This window comes from Dunckerocampus dactyliophorus, chromosome 3, assembly GCF_027744805.1.
Source record: "Dunckerocampus dactyliophorus isolate RoL2022-P2 chromosome 3, RoL_Ddac_1.1, whole genome shotgun sequence".
Lineage (NCBI taxonomy): Eukaryota > Metazoa > Chordata > Actinopteri > Syngnathiformes > Syngnathidae > Dunckerocampus > Dunckerocampus dactyliophorus.
In genome coordinates, this window is record NC_072821.1 from 1830001 (window position 1) to 1850000 (window position 20000).

Genomic DNA, 20000 nt, shown 5'->3' on the forward strand with positions numbered 1-20000 from the left:
ATCCTTTCATCCATCCTTTCATCCATCCACCCATCCATCCATCCATCCACCCATCCATCCATCCATCCACCCCCCCATCCATCCATCCATCCATCCACCCATCCATCTATACATCCATCTATCCATCCATCCACCCATCCATCATCCATCCATCCATCCACCCATCCATCCATCCACTCATCCATCCACCCACCCATCCATCCATCCATCCATCCACCCATCCATCCACCCATCCATCCATCCATCCATCCATCCACTCACTCTCCATCTATGGTTTTGTGTTGTGCAGGCATTTCTGACGTTGGCGGGAGCCGGTTGTTGAAGTAGTATTGCAGTATTTGTATTTGTGCGTGTGGTCTTTGTCAGAGGGTCGTCGCTCTTGTACAAGAGGCTCCAGATGCTGAAGGAAAACATGGATTTGAATCCACGTGCATCTCACGGTGGCCATCTTTGAGGTCAGGGGTCAGCAATGTTGGGTTCTTTCATTTCAAAAGTGGTTTGAGAGATTCTCCTGCACCAAACGTCCGTACGTAAGCCTCTTGGAATTGAGCACAACTGCACTGGTTGTTACTGGACTCTCCTCCATGATGACTTCACTGGTGGGGCTGGTGGATGTGAGACACCTGACACTCCTCCACCTTCCTTCCCTTCGTTTGAGGACGCCCCACGGGTGCTCGGTTGGGTTCGGGTGTGGATGAGACATCCTTCATACGCATCACTTTCACCTTCAGCTTCCTCAGCAAGCCACGTGTCATCTTGGCCTCCTCATCATGTTGGAAAACCGTTTCTGCTTTACAGTGTCACAGTGAATGCTGGAATTCACATTTTCCCTCAATGAACCGCAGCTCCTCCCAAGTGCCACCAGCACTCGTGCAGCCTCAGACCATGACGCCACCATGCTTGACTAAAGGCAAGACGATTATGTTGCCAAAATATTCCAAAAGATAGAAAAATGGGATAGTTTTTAACAATACGTCGCCAAGATTTAGGAAGCAAGTGTGTTGGATGTGACTTTGACAGTGCATGATATGCTGCCTGCTGTTATGCCTCATGAAAATCAAGAAGAAAAAGGAAATGCTTCGTTTTACAATGTCACAGTGCATGTTGGAATTCATCTTGCCTCTGAATGAACCGCAGCTCCCCCAGTGCCAGTAGCACTCGTGCAGCCCCGAACGACGACGCTACCACCACAATGCGTGATGAAGATATTGTGAGGGCTGTATCGTGATACCGATAGATAGACGTTTGAAGAAGTGTACTGTAGACCAACTGGAGGTCTTTAAGTCCAGATGGCGGGTTCTGCCAAAGGTTGTTGACAACGTAAAGATGGGGTGTTGACAGCTGTGTGTTCACCGTAACCACAAGCTAGTGTTAGCACTCCATTAGGCAATCTTGTTCAACAGCCACCAACATCAGAGAGAGCAAAATGTGGGGAAGATAAACTCGTCCGCAGCAGCGCGAGCAGTTTCCAGGAACGATGCCAAAGGATTCCCTTTCCCAAGCCGAAGAACCGCAAAGGTACTAAGCAGAACCCACACACACAAACTCTCCACCGTGCGTTCCAGAGGCGATCGGGCCTGTTTCCTGTCTGTCCAACATACTTTCACACAGCAAAACAAAAACACACGGGTCAACGCTCCTCCTGCCCTCGTGTGCTGGTGCAGACAGCGTGGCTTCCTCCATGTCCTCCACCGGGTCACATGCTGATGTCACCGCGTCATCACTGGTACTGCCTGACGCTACTACAGCACTCTCATTAGCACTCTCATTAGCACTCTCATTAGCACTTCCTGATGTTGGAAGAATCACGAATGGTTAGCATCCAGCGTCTAACCTCAAAATGACAGCAGTGATTCTAGAACAAATGCAAAAATCGCTCGTCATTAATATCCTCTAAATGACAGGAGCGCTCTGCTGTTGTTAGGGACTTCATAAACACAAGCCAAAGATCCTCTGTATGACAGGAGAGCTCTGCTGTTTTTAAGGACCTTCTGCATCAACGCTAGTCAAAGATCCTCTGTATGACAGGAGGGCTTTGCTCTTTTTGGGGATCTACTGCATAAACAGGAGCGCTTTGCTCTTTTTGGGGATCTACTGCATAAACAGGAGTGCTCTGCTGTTTTTAGGAACCTACTGCATTAACACTAGTCAAAGATCCTCTGTATTACAGGAGCGCTTTGCTCTTTTTGGGGATCCACTGCATAAACATGAGTGCTCTGCTATTTTTGGGGATCTACTTCATAAACACGAGCCAAAGATCCTCCATGACAGGAGAGTGCTGCTGTTTTTCAGTACCTACTGCATAATTAATAATAATAATAATCCACAAGTAAATTTCCCCGCTGTGGGATAAATAAAGTACATACATACATACATACATAAACACGAGTCAAAGGTCCTCTATTTGACAGGAGCGCTCTGCTGTTTTTACGGCTCTACCGCATAAACAGGAGTGCTGTACTGTTTTTAAGGATCTGCTGCATAAACGACAAAGATCCTTTATACGACAAGATCACTCTGCTGTTTTTAGGGACCTACTTTCACAAACAATAGTCAAAGATGCTCTATATTGCAGGAGCCCCCATGTGTTGTTGTTGTTGTGGTAGTTGTGTATTACTGCCAGCGCCACCTGGTGATAGTGTCCATCATAGCACCACCACCACAAGGACGCCTTAAACGGCCATGAAGAAGAAGCCTCCATGCTCCTCGTTCATAACAAACCAGCTGTGAGAGAATCTCCGCCATTCCGAGGAGCTTGGAAGCTCATCCCCCCCCCAAACTTTGGGATGTTGCGTAAGAGCCTCGTGGAGGTGAGGTCATCCGTCACCACGTACGGCTTCATCCTGACTTCATGTTGCAACATCGCAGTCCAGCCGAGCATCAAGGTATGAGTTTCCCCCCCCATGTGCGAGTGGTTATCTCCTGGCCGACGTGTTGACGGACTCGGTGAAGCAGTGACAACGTTCATCCTGACTTCCACCCACCTGTCTCCACCTCCGCCCCGTCTCGCCGTCCTCCGAGGCCGCCCGCGCCGCTGCGAGCGTCGGATTAAAGCCATCCGTGGGATCATCTGGCTCTCATCAATTCGGGCCAGTCTGGACGTTTTATGGGTTATTGTTCACTCCGGGGGAAGGGGGGGGGGCCGGATCGTGATGATTTAGGGCTGCGCTGCACGGAGGCTGCAGGAGAATAAAGCAACTTTGTCGTGTACTTCCTGCCTTCCTCCTTCTGGTGCGCAATCCTTCTATTCGCTGCAAACACTCCAGAGCGCTTGTAGGGAACAACGGCGTGCAGAAACCCTCAAGATGGGCGCACTTCCAGGATCCAGACGTTTGCCACGGCATCCACGCTGACGTCACACATCACGATTCTGTTTGGTTATCTTGTCTCAGTCCGTGACGCTCAGCACAATTCATCCTCCTTTCAAGGAGGGGTGGGAATCATCCGTTCCAGTGTCAAACTGTCGCCTTTCATGAGCAGCGCAGGAAATGTAGTAAAGTCACTCTTTAACGTTCTTAACGGTCGAGTATGGCCACCGCTACACCTTTGCCATTTGTCGCTGGCGTGAGGAATTCAGTCCGTCTTTGTGCATAAAAGTGTTGGAAACACGTTGCAGCTGTTTTTGTGCGACTTTAGAGGCGTGCTTTTCCTTTTAGTCGTTTCACTTACTTGACTTAATGACTGGAAAAAGATATTGTTAGTGTTGTTATTGTCCTTGCTGTTGCTCGTGTCTGTGATTAATTTTTGTATCTTTTTTATTTCATTACATATTTTATATTCATTATTATTATTGTTTTAAGGCTACCATGTCTGCTGCTGCTCATAGTAAAAATAACAATACTTTACTACCTTTTTAAAAGTGTTTTACTCATATTGTTTATAAGTTTGGTTTTAATTTAATTTTATAACTAATTGTGGGGTTTTTTCTTTGTGGCACTTTGACATTGCTGAAATGTAAAGTGCAATAAAAATAAAATCTATTATTACTAGTAGTAGTACTAGTACTAGTAGTGGTAGTAGTAGTAGTACTACTTACAAGCACCCAAGGACACACACACACTAAAGACAAAAAAAAACATATTATGACAATAGCAAATATTCTATATTTATTATATTAGATGTATATTTATATTTGGCATACGGTATAAGAATATCAAAGTAATTGGTGAAAAAAAACACCAAAAATAACCGTTTAGGAGTATATTTATACCAGACTAAAAAGATGGGTTTTCACACCTAAATTAAAAATGAAATTGAAGTCAATTGAAACTGAATTCAATTGAATATGATTATTATTCATCATTTTATTTCGAATAATTACATTTACATTTCTTCAAGATTAGCCGCGTTTCCTTTTAACTTTTTGGCAAAACAACCTGCAGAGTCACTTAGCTTAGCATGCTAGCAGTAAACAACCTGCAGAGTCACTCAACTTAGCATGCTAGCAACTTGTCAGGTCACTTGCTAGCAAAATGCTGGGCGCTCTTTAACAGCATGAAAAAGCTCATCAAAAATCACCGTGGACTTTGTATTTCAGGTCTTTACTGTAATGTTTGCGTGCTCCTGTCGGCAACATTAATAATTATGATGCTGGTAACTTACTAGTTTGTTAAACACTCGTTAGCTTGGTCGTTAGCCGCCACGTCACCTTCAGATAATCATTACGTTGCATCAATACAACTGGCAACTTTAATGGGTGAAAGGAAATGGAAGAGTCTCTAAAATCTAACCTTTTTTTTCCTTGTGTTCTCTCCCCCAGGAGGAAATGCTGTGAGGGTTTCAGGTTTGTGATGGGCCGGTGCATACCTGAAAGTAGGTAAAACACACTTTTAACTTGATGCGTCTCTCTCACACACACACACACACAAACACACATCTGACTGCCATGCTCTTCCTAAAACCTACTTTTTGCAGCTTTATAGATGGCAACATCCTGCAGCAAAACAAGATCTGGAGACCACATTGGTTTGTGTGTCGTTCCAGAGAATCCCACATTAATGCTTTTGTCGCTTTTGGAATAATAGCGCTAGAAGGAGCGCCGCTTGCCAACTCGCTCACATCGCTGGCGTAAACAACAAAGCAGCCAATAACGGATTTCTGGCACTTTTTTCTGCCCCATTTCTGCTGAAATGGAATATGTCATAAATCAAGCATGAGTCTGTTGTATTCTAAAGGCGGGGGAAGTCACTTTTTTAGGCAATACGTTGGAAAACGACCAAATTAGAGGGTAAAAGTGGCTCGGTACACCCGCAGTACATACCGTCATCCGCTAGAGGTCACTGTTTCCCTAAAACTGAGGCAGTCTTATAATAAAGCGAGTTCAAAATCCAAACACATTGTATGATTACACTAGTCCAGGATGCCTTATAAAACAGGGTAGCTCTGCTGTTTTTGAGGACCTCTTACCAAAAAGTTAGTCAAAGATTGTCTGTATGACAGGAGTGCTTTGCTGATTGTAAGAAGCTACTGCAAAAACACTCATCAGACAACTTTGGGAGGATGTGCCTCGTACGCAAACAACTTCTTTCGCTTGTGTGCAGGTGTTGATGTTTGTGCCGCGTCGCCGTGCGAGCAGCAATGCACGGACAACTTTGGACGAGTCGTGTGCACGTGTTATCCCGGCTATCGCTTCGACCGGGAGAGACACCGCAACCACAAGTCTCCCTATTGTCTGGGTCAGTATCCCGTATCAGTACGCCACAACATTAGCTGGTTTATACACTCAATCTATATGTTTTTTTTTTAGATTTGTATTTTTTCCTCGTCAAGTCTTGTTCGTGCGGCCACTTGTTGCTAGGCAGAGCTAAAAAAAATGCATTATAAAACCCGTCATAGAAAGATGGGGAAAACAGCGCTCTCTTGTGGATCCGGTGCTGTTCTAGCGTCATCACGCCGCCAATGTTTGCGTGAGATGAACGTCCTCATGTCAGATTGTCCTCTGGTCCAGACATCGATGAGTGCGAGCAGCAGTCGAGCAGCGTCAGCGGCGTGTGCGACCACGAGTGCGTGAACACGGCCGGCAGCTTCCTGTGTCGCTGTCACAGCGGGTACATCCTGGCGCCGGACCAGCGCTCCTGCATCGCCGTGCACAACCGTAAGACCACTAAACTGTGTTTCCACCTGTCGGTGTCTGTTGTCGCCATGGCGGTTGCTATGGATGCTGCTGACGTTGTCAGGGAAGGAATATGAACTGAAACCTCCAATTTCATGTCGTTCTTCTGCAGTCAAGGTGTTGTTTTTCAGACCACAGTCGGATTATGTTTGAATCTTTTAATCATAGCAGTTATTGTTCATTGTAATTTGTACATTCAAATGTATATTTGTATTGTTTTATATTTTCAATATGTGTCGCACTGTTTTTCTGCCTTATAGGACACCGAAAGACAGAATAATCCCATTTTAAAAACAATAACATCCCTTTTAAAAAACAACTTTATGAGCATTTTTACGCGTATATAAGTCTAGTTGACTTTTATTCCACTGTAAAAGGTAAAAAGTAAAAGCTAAAAATGAAACAGTGTTAAATCCAGATGAAATATGTACATTACATTTGTATATGCTTATATTTAAACATTATATTTACGACATTTGTGTGTGCTTATATTTAAACATTATAGTTCAACCTTTTCATCAATTATTTTTTAATTACTTTATTTTTGATGAAATATGTCTCGTATATTTTTGTGTGCTTATATTTAAACATAATAATGATAATAATAATAATAATAATAATACATTTTAATTGGATTGCACCTTACATTTTGGCAATCTGAAAGTGCTGCAGAGTAAAGAAAAAAATAAAAAAAAAACATTCAGTTTAAATCTGTTAATCATACAAAAAAATTATAATTACTGATTTTTTTCTTTGTAATTTTTTAAAATGTATTTTGTACTGAAAAAAATACATATCTATTTTTGTATTTATTACTTTATTTCTGTTATGATTTTTCTCCCTTATAGGACACTAAAATACTTCATGTTCCAGAATATCCCTTAAAAAAGAAAAAGAGAAACTTTAGTAAATGTTTGAAAGTTTATTTTAGTATGCTTTACTTTACTTCCACTATAATGAGCATTTAGGATCATTACTGTCCTTTACTGATTGGCTCATGAAAATCACATGGTTCATTATATCATTCATTTACAATTTAAGGTACCAAATATGGTTGCATGCCTTATAAAAAAAACCTTTAAAAATTACCTATATATATATATATGTGGTTTATATATATATATATATATATATATATATATAAAGTAAAGTACCATTCCTTGCAAAATTGCAACCCGCAGCCCAAAACATAATTCACCTCACATGTGTTTCAAATCACACACACGTGTGACTGCTTTTGATATCACTTATCATACAGGTGCACCCCTCAGGGACGACCCATGCATGAGAAATACGTATGAAGATAGAAGCATATATGAGCGCATGGAATAGACACACGGCCCGTGCGGAGCAGCTGTGCGTCTTTATGTTGGTAATGGTCACATGTTTGTACTCCCTAGCATGAAGCAGAACAGTAAATCCACGCTGTGTGTGCTGCAGCTTGCCAGAGGCAAACTTGTAAGATGATGAAAAACCAGTGAACGTGGGAGGGTTTCATCATAAAGTTAGAACAATTACAAGGGGGTGTTGCCCGAAGTCACTACATGCCGCTCATTTGTCATTACAGATGTGTTGGGCTTAAAGCCACAGTGTGGAACAATCGTTTACGATCCTTCTAATCGAACTAAAGTTCATAGCATCAGCTAAACAGACAACAGAAGACTTGAATCTGGGGGACTGTTGCCACGCTGACCCCTGATTAGTGGTGAATGACATTGGTGGACCAGCCAGGACACATCTCATGCTGTGTTAGCGCTAGCTTCTAGCTCAGCATTGGACATTAAGATGTACGGTACTTAAAAGTTTTTATAAACATGAACGCTCGATCCCAACAATGTATTTACACGTTTTTTCGCGCCAGAGGCAAAAAGAGGTGACGACGCGACTCCCCGCTAATGGATTTCACTTCACAGCAATTTTAAGCCTTAAGAGCTCGGCAGAGATCATGTGGACGGAAAAAACACCCATGACAGGAAGGAGGAAGTGAGAGAGCGCGGAGGAGTGTAGCGTGCTGAAGGGACATTTTAACGCATGCACACGTGCCTGCATGCGCACACGCGTGCACACACATAGTTCAGTTCCAAATGTGAAAATTGTAGATGGTTCATGGTGTTAAATTTGTAAATAAATTGTTATTTTGATGTAAAACAACCCTTTTTTGTGTTTGTGTTGATATAGTTGTTTAGAAAGCAAAAAATATCAAAGTGAAAGTTATGTGCGAAATGGATCCATCCATCTTCTACCACTTATCTGGGTTGGGTTGCGGGGGCAGCAGCCTAAGCAGACTTCCCTCTCCCTGGCCACTTCGTCCATCTCCCCCCGGTAGATCCCTCAGCGTTCCCAGCCAGGCTCCTCTCAATGCGAAGGAGCAGTGGTTCTACTCTGAGTTTCTGCCGGATGACAGTGCTTCTCACCTTACAAGTATCTCTAAGGGAGAGCCCAGCGGAGAAAACTCATTTTGGACGCTTGCACCTGCCATCTTGTCCTTTCGGTCCCTACCCAAAGCTCATGACCACAGGTGAGGGTAGGAACGTAGATCCACCGGTAAATTGAGAGCTTTGCCTTTCGGCTGAGCCCCCTCTTCACCACAACGGACCGATGCAGAGTCCGCATCACTGCAGACGCCGCACCGATCCACCTGTCAATCTTGCATTCCATCCTTCCCTCACTCGTGAACAAGACCCCGAGTTATTTAAATTCCTCCACTTGGGGCAGGATCTCATCCCCGACCCAGAGATGGCACTCCATCCTTTTCCGGGCGAGAACCATGGACTCGGACTTGGAGGTGCTGAATGTCCTCCTGGCACCTTCACACTCGGCCGCGAACCGATCCAGTGAGAGTTGAAGGTCACAGCTCCATGAAGCCAGCAGGACCACATCATCTGCCTAAAGCAGAGGACCCAATCCTGCAACCACCAAACCGGAACCCCTCAACATCCTGGCTACGCCTACAAATTCTGTCCATAAAAGGAATGAACAGAACCGGTGACAAAGGGCAGCCCTGGCGGTGTCTGGAAATGTATCTTGTCACTTCGGGAACTGATATTTTCCTGAAACGTACCTACAGTATGTTCTACTACTGATTACTAAAGAACGGAAAACGATAGACACAAATGTATTTTTTCTGCTGAAAGACGGGAATCTAATCTTTCTTTTGGTAGGTTCCATGTTTATATAGCCGTAGAACACAATGTTGTTTGTGCCTTGAAAGACCAATCAAGTCTTTTGAACAATGTGTGGGACTGAAGGAGTGAATCATAATCAGACAAGGCTTGTTAGCAAGCGTCATGACTTCAGAGCTGTGATTTCAAGTGTTACGTCTGTTGGCTTCAACGCATTAGCAAGCACCATTCATGCATGCAATTGTCCAAACACAAAACCATTCGTATCGCGTTGAACGTCACCGTGTTGCGTTCGCTTGCAGTGAGTTCATCGGGGAAGTCGAACACACTGATGAGCGCCACCACCTGCTCCTTCACCTGCCAGGAGTTCACCGACATGAAAAACAGTCTGCTGCAGCTAAAACTCAGGATGGCAAACACGCAGTCACAGAACCAGGTAACATGACCGATTTAGCCCACACTTCAAAATATTATTCGGGGGTTTGAAGAAAATGTATATTATTTGCATGCCCAAGCAACAGGGGGCGCTAAAACCCAATAACCCGAAGGCACTCTCAGCTCCCAGAAAGCCACCCTAACTCTACTTCATCCTGCTCCTTTTCAGACATGTGGAATTGTGGAAGTGTAAACGTGAAGCGTGTCCGATGCAAATAAAACCATTGCCATCTAGCGCCTCATTCTTATCAGAGCGCATGCTGCTGATTGCACAAACTCCTACTCTGTGGATTTTTAGTTTTCACTTTGTTGCTGTAGGTTCCTGAACTGGCCAACCGCAGTGACAAACCTCCTGTGGGGAGACCAGGAAAAGGTCCTGACAGCACACGCAGACCCGGTCTACCCGGCCCACCAGGACCCCCTGGAGTCCCAGGTGACGACTTGTACTCTTATTTATTCATCTATCTATCTTGCCAGCTGTCGTTCTGTCGCTCGAGCTACCGTTCGATCTATTGGTTTGTTCTATCCCTTCGATCTGTCCTTCTATCTATGGTTTTATCGTTATCCGTCCTTCCATCTGTCTTTTCCATCTATCGTTCTGTCTATGGTTCTGTTGTTCAATATATTGTTCTATTGTTCGATCTGTATGTTGAATGTATCGTTCTTTCCGTGGTTCTATGGTGATATCGTTCTGTCGTTAGATCTGTTCTTTGGTTCTGTCTGGTTTTATCATTCTATTAGTTTGATCGATATGTTCGATTTAACAGTTTTTCTATGGTCCTTTTGATCTTTTTATCGTTTGGTCTTTTGCCCTCTCCCTTTTATCTGTCTCTTTGTTCTATCCTTTCAATTTGTCATTCTATCAATGGTTTTATGGTTTTATTGTTATCCATCCTTCGATCTGTCAGTTCGATGGTTCTGTCTGTAGTTATATGGTTCTGTCATGATGTCTTTATATCTATACGTTGGAGCGATCATGTTTTTATGGTCTTTCTATGGTTTTATCATTCTATTGTTTGATCTATCCATTTGATCTATGGTTCTTTCTATGATTCCATGGTTTTATCATCATCTATTGTTCTATCGTTGGTTCTGTCTGTAGTTTCATGGTTCTGTCATTCTGCTGTTCGATCTATCTGTTCGAGCTATCATTTTTCTATGGTTCTTTGTATGGTTCTATCATTTGTTATATCATCGTTTGATCTATGGTTCTTTCTCTGGTTTTATCATTCTGTCGTTTGGTTTATGGTTCTGTCTGTATTTTGACGGATCTATCAATCTATCCGTTTGATCTAAAATTTTTTACATGGTTCTTTCTATGGTTCTATCATTCTATTGATTAATAATTTTTTCTGTTTTTTTTCTATAGTTCTATGGTTCTATCATTCTATCTGTTCGATCTATTGTTCTTTCTAGGGTTTCTATGGTTTTGTGGCTCTGTCATTTGATCTTTTGTTCTATCTTTTGGGCTATGGTTCTATTGTACAATTCACCCATTCTATCTATTGTTTGATTCATTGTCTATCTATTGCTATCTATTCTGTTATTTGCTCGATTCATTTCACCTGTCATTCTTTCTATGGTTCTAAGGTTTTATCATTCTGTCGCTTGATCTATCGTTCTATCTATGGTTCTATTTGTTGTTTTATCAGTGTATCCTTCAATCTATTCGTTTGATCAGTCCATTCGCTCTATCGTTCTTTCCGTGGTTCTTCAGTTCTATAGTTCTGTCTTTTGATCAATCTATCTGTTCAGACTATTGTTCTGTTCATGGTGCAATGTTTCTATTCGATCGATCTAACCGTTCAATCTTTTGTTGTTTTGTTCCCCACAGGACATCCCGGGGAGCCCGGCAAGAGAGGGGACCCAGGCAGTGAGGGCCCACCAGGCCCTCGGGGACCCCGGGGGGACATGGGACCCATGGGTCCAGAGCCTGACTTGAGGCACATCAAAAGGGGCCGCAGAGGACCCGTGGTAAAAAGAAAACATCCATTTTTATATGAAATTCAAGGCTGGTCACCCAAACTGCTTAAAGTAGACAGGCAGACATTTTTACACGCAACTTTCTAAAGTCAGTGTGGAGGTGTTGAGAGGAAGCAGTCAAACATTTCCATCTTGTGTCTTATCCTCCATGCAGGGACCACCTGGGGCCCCGGGAAGAGACGGTTCAAAGGTCAGCTAAATATCTTATTTCCTCCAACTGTTGCTTGTGTTGATTTCAGGGAGATGCAGTGTTGCCCTCTAGCGGCCTCACTGTGGAGCTACAATACCCGCTTGCGCTTGCACATTACTGTACGATTATGATAAAGAAATCATATTCTCAAGTAATATGACAGCAAAACTTGAAAATAAAAATATAAAGACAACTCTTTTCTCTATTATGTACAACTTTATGCACGCACACTTTGCCTTTTTTCTCAATAAAACACAGCTTTATCATATTTATATTTTTTCTGTAAAATATAAATATTTATATTTGTTGCAATATTCCAAATGTATTCTTGTGATATTTGGGCATTTTTCTTTATATGACTTTTTTTTTCTCAAAAACACACAACTTTATTTGTGTGATAGTGTGTTGTGTGTTTTGTCTGGAAAACTTTTTTGTGTGATTTGATGTGATTTTTTTTTCTCTATGAAAACACAAATTTGTTCTTCTCTTATTGCAACATTTTTCTAAAAAAAATAACCAACATTATTTGTGTAACAACACAACTTTTTTCAACTTTATTCTTGTTTTCTTTAAAATAAAAATGAATTGTTGTGATATGCCGACCTTCATGCACTGTAATATTACGCCTTTGTTTCTCTGAAATATACAAATGTATTCTTTACTCGCAAAAACACAACATAATAGTTATTTTTACCCTCGAAAAGACACAACTTTGTCCTTGTAATATTGTGTGTTTTGTGGGAATATTCTAATTCTAAAAACAATAATAATTTTAATCACGGCTGTCAATCAAGTAAAATATTTCATTGGGATTAATCGCATTTTCATCCGCAGTTAACTCATAATTAATCACATTTAATTGCAGATGAAAACATGTTTTAATCTATGATAAGTAGGGATGTCAATCTCTTTGTGGTAAACGATTTGATACGCAACTACAACGATAGCTACATCAATTTTTATGTAAAGGGATATCAATTTTGGAAATATGGGCCATTATTTTATTTGAAAAAATAATATACAGTTACAAATTCCGCAGTTTTTGCATGTTTAATGTGAGCGGCGTTTTGTCCCACTTTGTTTGACGGTCCTTGAACGCACCTTCTTGCATGTTTGTTCGGTACACAACCTCTCTGAAGAGCAAATCCAGGCTGGTACTGGTGGATAGTGGGTTCAAAAATAGCACACAGTTAGAAATCCCCCAGTTTTTGAATGCTTAATGCGAGCGGCAATTTGTCCCACTTTGTTTGACCGTCCTTGAACGCACCTTCTCCTGTTCTCACAGGCTACACGGACAGACAGACAGATAGATACTTTTTTCAGAGAAATTTAAGAGAAAGTCACACAGATGTGTCATATTTGCTCATAAATGCTGATACTCTGTGGGAAAGCATAAAAAGTAAGATTTGATGACCTTATTGAGCGCTAATGTGGGTGTTTGTGGTGCACAGCCTCTCTGAAAAACACGTCCAGGCTGGTACTGGTGGATGGTGGCTCTGTATTCATTTCCTGCTTTTAATTTGATGTTGTTCCTGTCTTAGTTTTACACAATACGTAAAAAATAAGATCAATTAGATCGCTATCATGTACGTGTGTTTTACTGATGACTCACTAGTGCGCTGCTAATGCTAGCGCTGAATGGACAGAGCCCCTCCATAGCTGTCCTCGGCTATGCCTGTTGTCAACCAGCAGCTCGTACCCGGATTTTAGCTCGCAGTTCCAAGCACAAAAAAAAACAGCCCACAGACGGCTCGCTTCTAAAAAAACCAAAAACACAAAAACACTCGTTAGTTGGGACACTCGTACGCCAAGGTACCACTATATAAAAGATACCGGCAGTGCTTCGGTAGCCCACCTTCTCGCTTCTCCGGCACACCGGTGTAGTCCGTGACAATTAAAGCCACAGCGACAGAGACGAAGAACTTTGGTCTTGTTGCGAGAGCCTTCTGCCAGGCCTTTGAGGCTAAAATCAAAATAAGCTTTTCTTGCTCCGTTTCTGCTCAATGTTTGCTCCCGCTTGCAGCGCCGCGGGTCAAACAGGACGTGCGTACGGTAATCGTGTGAATATTGCTGTTAAAGGAAGCTTCCCTTAACGCGTTATTCACGCTTTAACTTTGACAGCCTTAATAATAACACAACTTTGTCTTTCCTCATGAAAGACATAACTTTATGCTTGAAATATTGTGACTTTTTTCCCAATAAAAACAGTTTTATTCTTGTACTCTTAGGTTGTTGGGGTGTTTTTTGTTAATTATGGTGACATTACAGCTTTATTCTCCAAGAAAAGTAGGAATATGATTGTTTTTTTCTTTTGAAAGCTGTAATTGTGGGGGAGAGCGGACAGGATGCGTGTTAGCTACACACATCAGCACATTAACTACACACATACGGTGCAAGGACAAGCTTGCTAACATGCCGGGATTGCAAGGCTGTGGTCCTACCGAGGACCCCTTAGTTGCCCTGCAAGGTGCCTGGTGCAAAACACAAACGAAGTCTGCCCTGAACAGTGCCTGTACTAAACAAGAAATTAAAACGAGGGAATTTCCAAGGGTGATATGACGCTGCCTTCTTGTCTGGAACGTCGGAATGCATGTTGCCAGCTTCTTCGTAACCCGAGCCTCTTTAAATGTCATCTTTCTCAATTTCAGGGCGACCGAGGATCTCCTGGTGCCAGAGGTCCTGCTGTAAGTTGACTTCCACACCTTTGAATGCGACGCACATTACGACTGTTGGTGGCGTCACAGGATCCTGGCACGATAATACATTCATTCACCAATCAGAAGGATGAATGAAAACGAACTGGCTCATTGTGCCGGCCTCCGTATATCGCCATGTGCGTGCGTGTCTGTTTTCCTCGTCTCCCGCCTCCGAGCAGGCAGGACGAGGGTTCACTCTGTGCATTGGCTTCAGCGCCTTGCCGCCTTTCTCCCGTAGAACAACAGCATGAACGGAGTGAGCCCTTTTGTCAGTTATACGGTCTCTTTTGTTTCGGTGGGTGGAGGCGGGGCCGCTAGCATACACACAGAGTGCAGAAACTGGTAGATTGCTCTATGCTGTCATATTTTCTAAATGTTACTTTTCATAAAATCTCGTCTCGTCTCGTCTCATGACACCCCCAGTGACTGTACGGTGTATCTCTTCATCAATTCATGATGTAATGTTGATGTGTCGTGATGTTCTGGGCGCCCCTGAACGCACCTCGCCCTCGTCTTGCGACAATGAGAAAGTGTCGTTGCGAGTGTGAGTGGAAGATACGTGTGAGCGGATGTGTTCCGGTCAGAGTAAAGTTGGAAAAGAGCGGCAGATTCTGCGGGGACACCATTGTGCCTCCGCCTGCCGTCACAACAGGGAGGGGCGGCTTGGCTGATTATGCTAAAAATGTTAACGGAATGAATGAAGTCAATCAGCTACCGCCATCTGTGGTTATTAGTTGCTAGTATTTCATCCTTTTCTTCGTACATTTCACAGCCTGTTTCCTCCTTTTTCCATTTTTTTTTTTACTTTCCTTGTTTCATTGTATTTTTGAGAATATATGGCGGGCCAATAAAAACTAGCTGCCTGCCAGAAGTGGCCCCCGGGCTGCAGTTTGGACACCACTGGTCTAGCATACGTTGACGTACATTGGATGGCTTTTTGCATTTTTAAAGATGTACAGTGCAGAAAACTAAAGTGCGTGCGTGTGTGTGCGCATGTGTGTGCGTGCGTGCGTGCGTGCGTGTCATCAGGGCCCGCCCGGCTCCTTCGACTTCCTGCTCCTGATGATGGCCGACATCCGCAACGACATCATCGAGCTGCAGGAGAAGGTGTTCGGGGAGCGGCGGGGCATCTCGCTGGACGGCCCGCTTCATTCCAGCGGGGAGGAGGAGGTGGACTTTGTGGAGTGGGGGTCCGGGCAAGGAGGGGGCGTCATGCTCAGCACCTGACCTTTGACCCTTTCACACCAACAGGAAGCGTAACAGTAAGAGCCACGCGGACGCTCTCCAGACATTTAAACATGGAGGAACCGGGATCAGGACGTCCAAAACGGGGCTGGCAGGAAGCCCTGTGCGGGAGCGAGGACCTGAAACGACAAAGCTTTCCCTCGCTGTGGATCTCCTCCTCCTCCAGGTGTCGCGTGGAGCTGCTCATGGCGGCGTGGACGTGTACAGCTTTCATGGCGTGCGTGCAGATGCGGCGTCCTTACGACTGTGGAAAAAGGACAACATGAACGTGGAAGTGATGCAGCGTCTGAAGGACTGAAGCAGGAAAGGCTTGTTTATTTGCAAGCGGAGCGAATCCCAAACGAACACGGCGTGCTGCGTTTATCTGATCGTGGCAAACACGACAGCTTTTCCTGGATAAACATTCCGAAAATGCAAATGACTAAAATGGCAGCCGCCTTGTAAAGACGTCCTTCCTGCACGCGTCCGCGTGGTTTTCATCTCCAGCGTTCATGCGTTGTTCATTCATTCCTCGAACTTCATTTCTATGAAGTTGGCTTGTTTTTTCTCAAGAACTTGATGGTGATCCTTTCGTCTCGTAAAACGACAATCATTTTCTCCAAAACACAATTACACGCTTTAAAAAACTTTATTCTCCTAAAATGACAACTTTTTCTTTTCGTAGGACTTTAGTCACATAAAAAGAACACCTTCATCTCCAAAACATGATTATTCTTTTAAAAAAAATGTGTATATCTTCATAAAACGGCAGCCTTTTACTCTCAAACACAATTCTATTTTTAAAAATGGAGCTTTTCTCATTAAATTCCGACTTTTTGTATTTAGAATCTTGCTTCTGTTGTTCTGACAAAATAACTGTTGCTTGAAAATGTACAACATTATCATTCTGATTATTATGATTACTGTTATAACCTTTTCATCTCAAAGACATGATTAGATTCTTGCTTTTTAATGGGACTTTATTCTCATAAAACGACAACCTTTTAGTCTCGAAAACACTATTCTATTTAAAAAAATTGATTTTATTCTCATTAAATTCCGACTTTTTGTATTTAGAATCTTGCTTCTGTTGTTCTGACAAAATGACGTTAGTATTATTATTATTATTATTATTATTATTATTATTATTATTATTATTATTATTATTATTATTATTATTATTATCACTATTATTATTATAACCTTTTCATCTCAAAAACAGGATTATATTCTTTTCAAAAATGGGTCTTTATTCTCATAAAATGACAACTCTTTCATCAGAAAACCATCCATCCGTCCCTTTTCTACGCCGCTTCCCCTCGTTAGGGTTGCGGGGGCATGCTGGAGCCTATCCCAGCTGACTTTGGGCCAGAGGCGGGGTACACCCTGGCCTGGTGGCCCCCAATGGCAGGGCACATGCAGACAACACATTCGTCCCGATGGATGAGTTAGAGCAGGGATGTCCAAAGTGTGGCCCGGGGGCCATTTGAGGCCCACAGCTGTTTTTTGATTGGCCCGCGGCACATTGTAAAAATAGAATCATATATCATCAAATATAATCATATATTACAAATATAATAAAAGAAAATGTAGTTTTACAAGAATAAGCTCCAAATATTAAGAGAAAAAAGCGTGTAATCGAACAAGGAAAAGTCGTCATTTTATGAGAATAACGTAATATTGTGAGAAAAATAGCATCGTTTTACGATCATAAAGCTGAAGTATGCCGAGCACACTAAACAAGTAAAGTTGTGCTTTTTTAACTTGTGGAAAAAGTTACAGTGTCACGAAAATGAAGCCACATATGATGGCAATGAAATCATCTCTACGAGAAGAAAGAAATGAAACAGACGCAGTTTTACCACAACAAAGCCAAAATACGAAGGAAAGACAAAATGTCACAATTTTATGATTTCACAACGATGAGGAAAAAATGTCATTTTAGTTGCACAGAGTTGAAATATTCAAGACAAAATACAGATTTTTGTAAAAAAAATAAAATAAAATAAAAATTAAAAAAAGATCAGAAATAAACAAAACCAAATAAAGATGTAATTTTTGGAAAATTTGGAAATGTTATTTTTTGCTTTAATTTTAAATATGAAAATGGCCCTGGCATTCTCTAGTTTTTTTAGGTTTTGGCCCTCGCTGGAAAAAGTTTGGACACCCCTGATTTAGAGGAACCCACGGGGAGAACATGCAAACTCCACACGGACTTGAACGCAGCACTTCACCCTCTCCTGGCGGTGTGGCCATCGTGCTAACCACCAGGCCACCGTGCTAACCACCAGGCCACCGTGCTAACCACCAGGCCAACGTGCTAACCACCAGGCCACCGTGCTAACCACCAGGCCAACGTGCTAACCACCAGGCCAACGTTCTAACCACCAGGCCAACGTACTAACCACCAGGCCAATGTTCTAACCACCAGGCCAATGTTCTAACCACCGGGCCACCATGCTAACCACCGGGCCAACGTGCTAACCACCAGGCCAACGTGCTAACCACCAGGCCACTCTTTAAAAAAATAAAATAAACCTTTTAGTTATACATAAAAAATAGGATTTTATTCTCATTCAATTCTGATGTTTGTATTTCTGACTTTGCTTTTGTTGTTGTGCCAACATGGCTTGCTTGGAAATGTACAACGTGATTCTCATTCGAACTTTAAAATCTCAAAAACATGATTGTATTCTTTCAAAATAATAGGACTTTAATTCTCAAAAAATGGCAACTTTTCATCTTCATCATCACACAATTCTATTTGTTTAAAAAATATTCATAAAATGACAACTTTTTAGTCTCAAAAACACAATTCTATGTTAAAAAAAGATTTTATTCTCATTATATTCTGACTTTTTGTATTTAGAATTTTGCTTTGATTGTCAAAAAAATTTCTGACAAAATGACTTGAAATGTAGAACATTCTTCTTCTTCTTCTTCTTCTTCTTATTAGAACTTCTTCATCTCAAAAACAAGATTATATTCTTTCAAAAAATAGGACTCATAAAATGACAAGTTTTTGGTCTCAAAAACACAATTACATGTAAAAAAACAAGATTTTATTCTCATTAAATTCTGACTTTTTGTATTTAGAATTTGGTTTCTGTTGTTAAAAAAATGATTTTTAATGATTATTCTTGTACTGCTGTGACTTTATTCTCCTGTAATTTTACATGATTTCTTCCAGAATTACATTTGTACTCTTTTTTACCACGTTTTTCCTGTGATATCAAGACTTTTTTAATTTGCCATAACCCCATTTTCTATCACACATGACGTCATTCTTGATGTTTTCTCATAGCAATTTTTCTTTTTTTGCTCATCATTTTTTATTCTCAGAATTGATCACTTTTTTCTCAAAACATAAGACTAGCATGAATTCTGGTAGAATTCCAACTTTTTCCCTCCCAAAATGCTGTTAATCTTATGGAATGATGAGTTCTTTTTGCCAAACTCCATTCGCCATGACGGATGACGTCATTGTTGTTGTTGTTGTTGCAGCGTGTGTTTAGACAGGTCTTGACCACAGGAGGGCGCCAAAGCGCACTTCTCCCAGTAAGGCAACGAAGCGTGAGCGTGTGTTGCTAGTGTGGCCTGCCCGCTGCCGCTGCACGGAAATGGACGGAAATCACAGCAGCGTTCAAATGTTGAACCCGAGCGTGGCTACGCGTCGTTATGAGAAGCGGCGCTAGCCGAGGTCACAGGTCAAATGCTTGCGTATAAACAGCTGGGGGGATAATTGGAGAGGGAAGGCTTGCCCGGGCTCGCAACGCACCACTACTTGACATGCAGAATGTGTGTCAGCTCCAGACACGCACAGTGCACGTGTGTGTGTGTGTGGCAGGCCTTTCACCTGACGGTCCCGCCCCCCCCCCGCGGTGCCGTGCGGTCGGCCCTGCTCAGACTGCGGTGGTTGCCATGGCAACCGTCCGGGATCAACACACGTCGGCGTGCGAGAAACGAGTTGAGCTCATTTCCGTCCGCGCTCCGCTCGGCCTGCGGGGGGCGCCAGAGAGAGACTGACCGGGGAGGGCGGTCACGTGGTGCGTCTTCAGCGCAAGAAGGAAGCTGGTCGGCAGCCGCTCAACGATTCAAATGAGTTTTATTTCATGCAAAACAACATTTCTTGTCATTTTTGTCACAAAAACAACTGATGCCCAAAAGCAAACGTTTGGGTTCCGCGTACGGAAATAAATCATAATAATAAATAAGACAATTCATTATGACGTAATTAC

At 42.5% G+C, this 20000-nt stretch overlaps 1 protein-coding gene across 4 annotated transcripts in view; it reads left to right on the forward strand.

Annotated features, from left to right (window-relative positions):
• LOC129178745 (collagen and calcium-binding EGF domain-containing protein 1-like) overlaps positions 1-19207 on the forward strand; it is a 48830-nt gene extending 29623 nt beyond the window's left edge. The window contains exons 3-12 of one of the 4 annotated variants that reach the window (XM_054771269.1): positions 1404-2885; positions 4760-4812; positions 5541-5675; positions 5948-6094; positions 9537-9670; positions 9988-10102; positions 11504-11643; positions 11807-11842; positions 14491-14526; positions 15568-19207. In XM_054771269.1, coding sequence (XP_054627244.1) covers positions 4791-4812; positions 5541-5675; positions 5948-6094; positions 9537-9670; positions 9988-10102; positions 11504-11643; positions 11807-11842; positions 14491-14526; positions 15568-15765 — 963 coding nt within the window. In that variant the 5' untranslated portion in view covers positions 1404-2885; positions 4760-4790 and the 3' untranslated portion in view covers positions 15766-19207. Of the gene's footprint in view, positions 1-208; positions 2886-4759; positions 4813-5540; positions 5676-5947; positions 6095-9536; positions 9671-9987; positions 10103-11503; positions 11644-11806; positions 11843-14490; positions 14527-15567 lie in introns of those variants that run through there. The other 3 variants (XM_054771270.1, XM_054771267.1, XM_054771268.1) reach the window with 3 other exon arrangements.
• Positions 19208-20000: the final 793 nt, after the last annotated feature.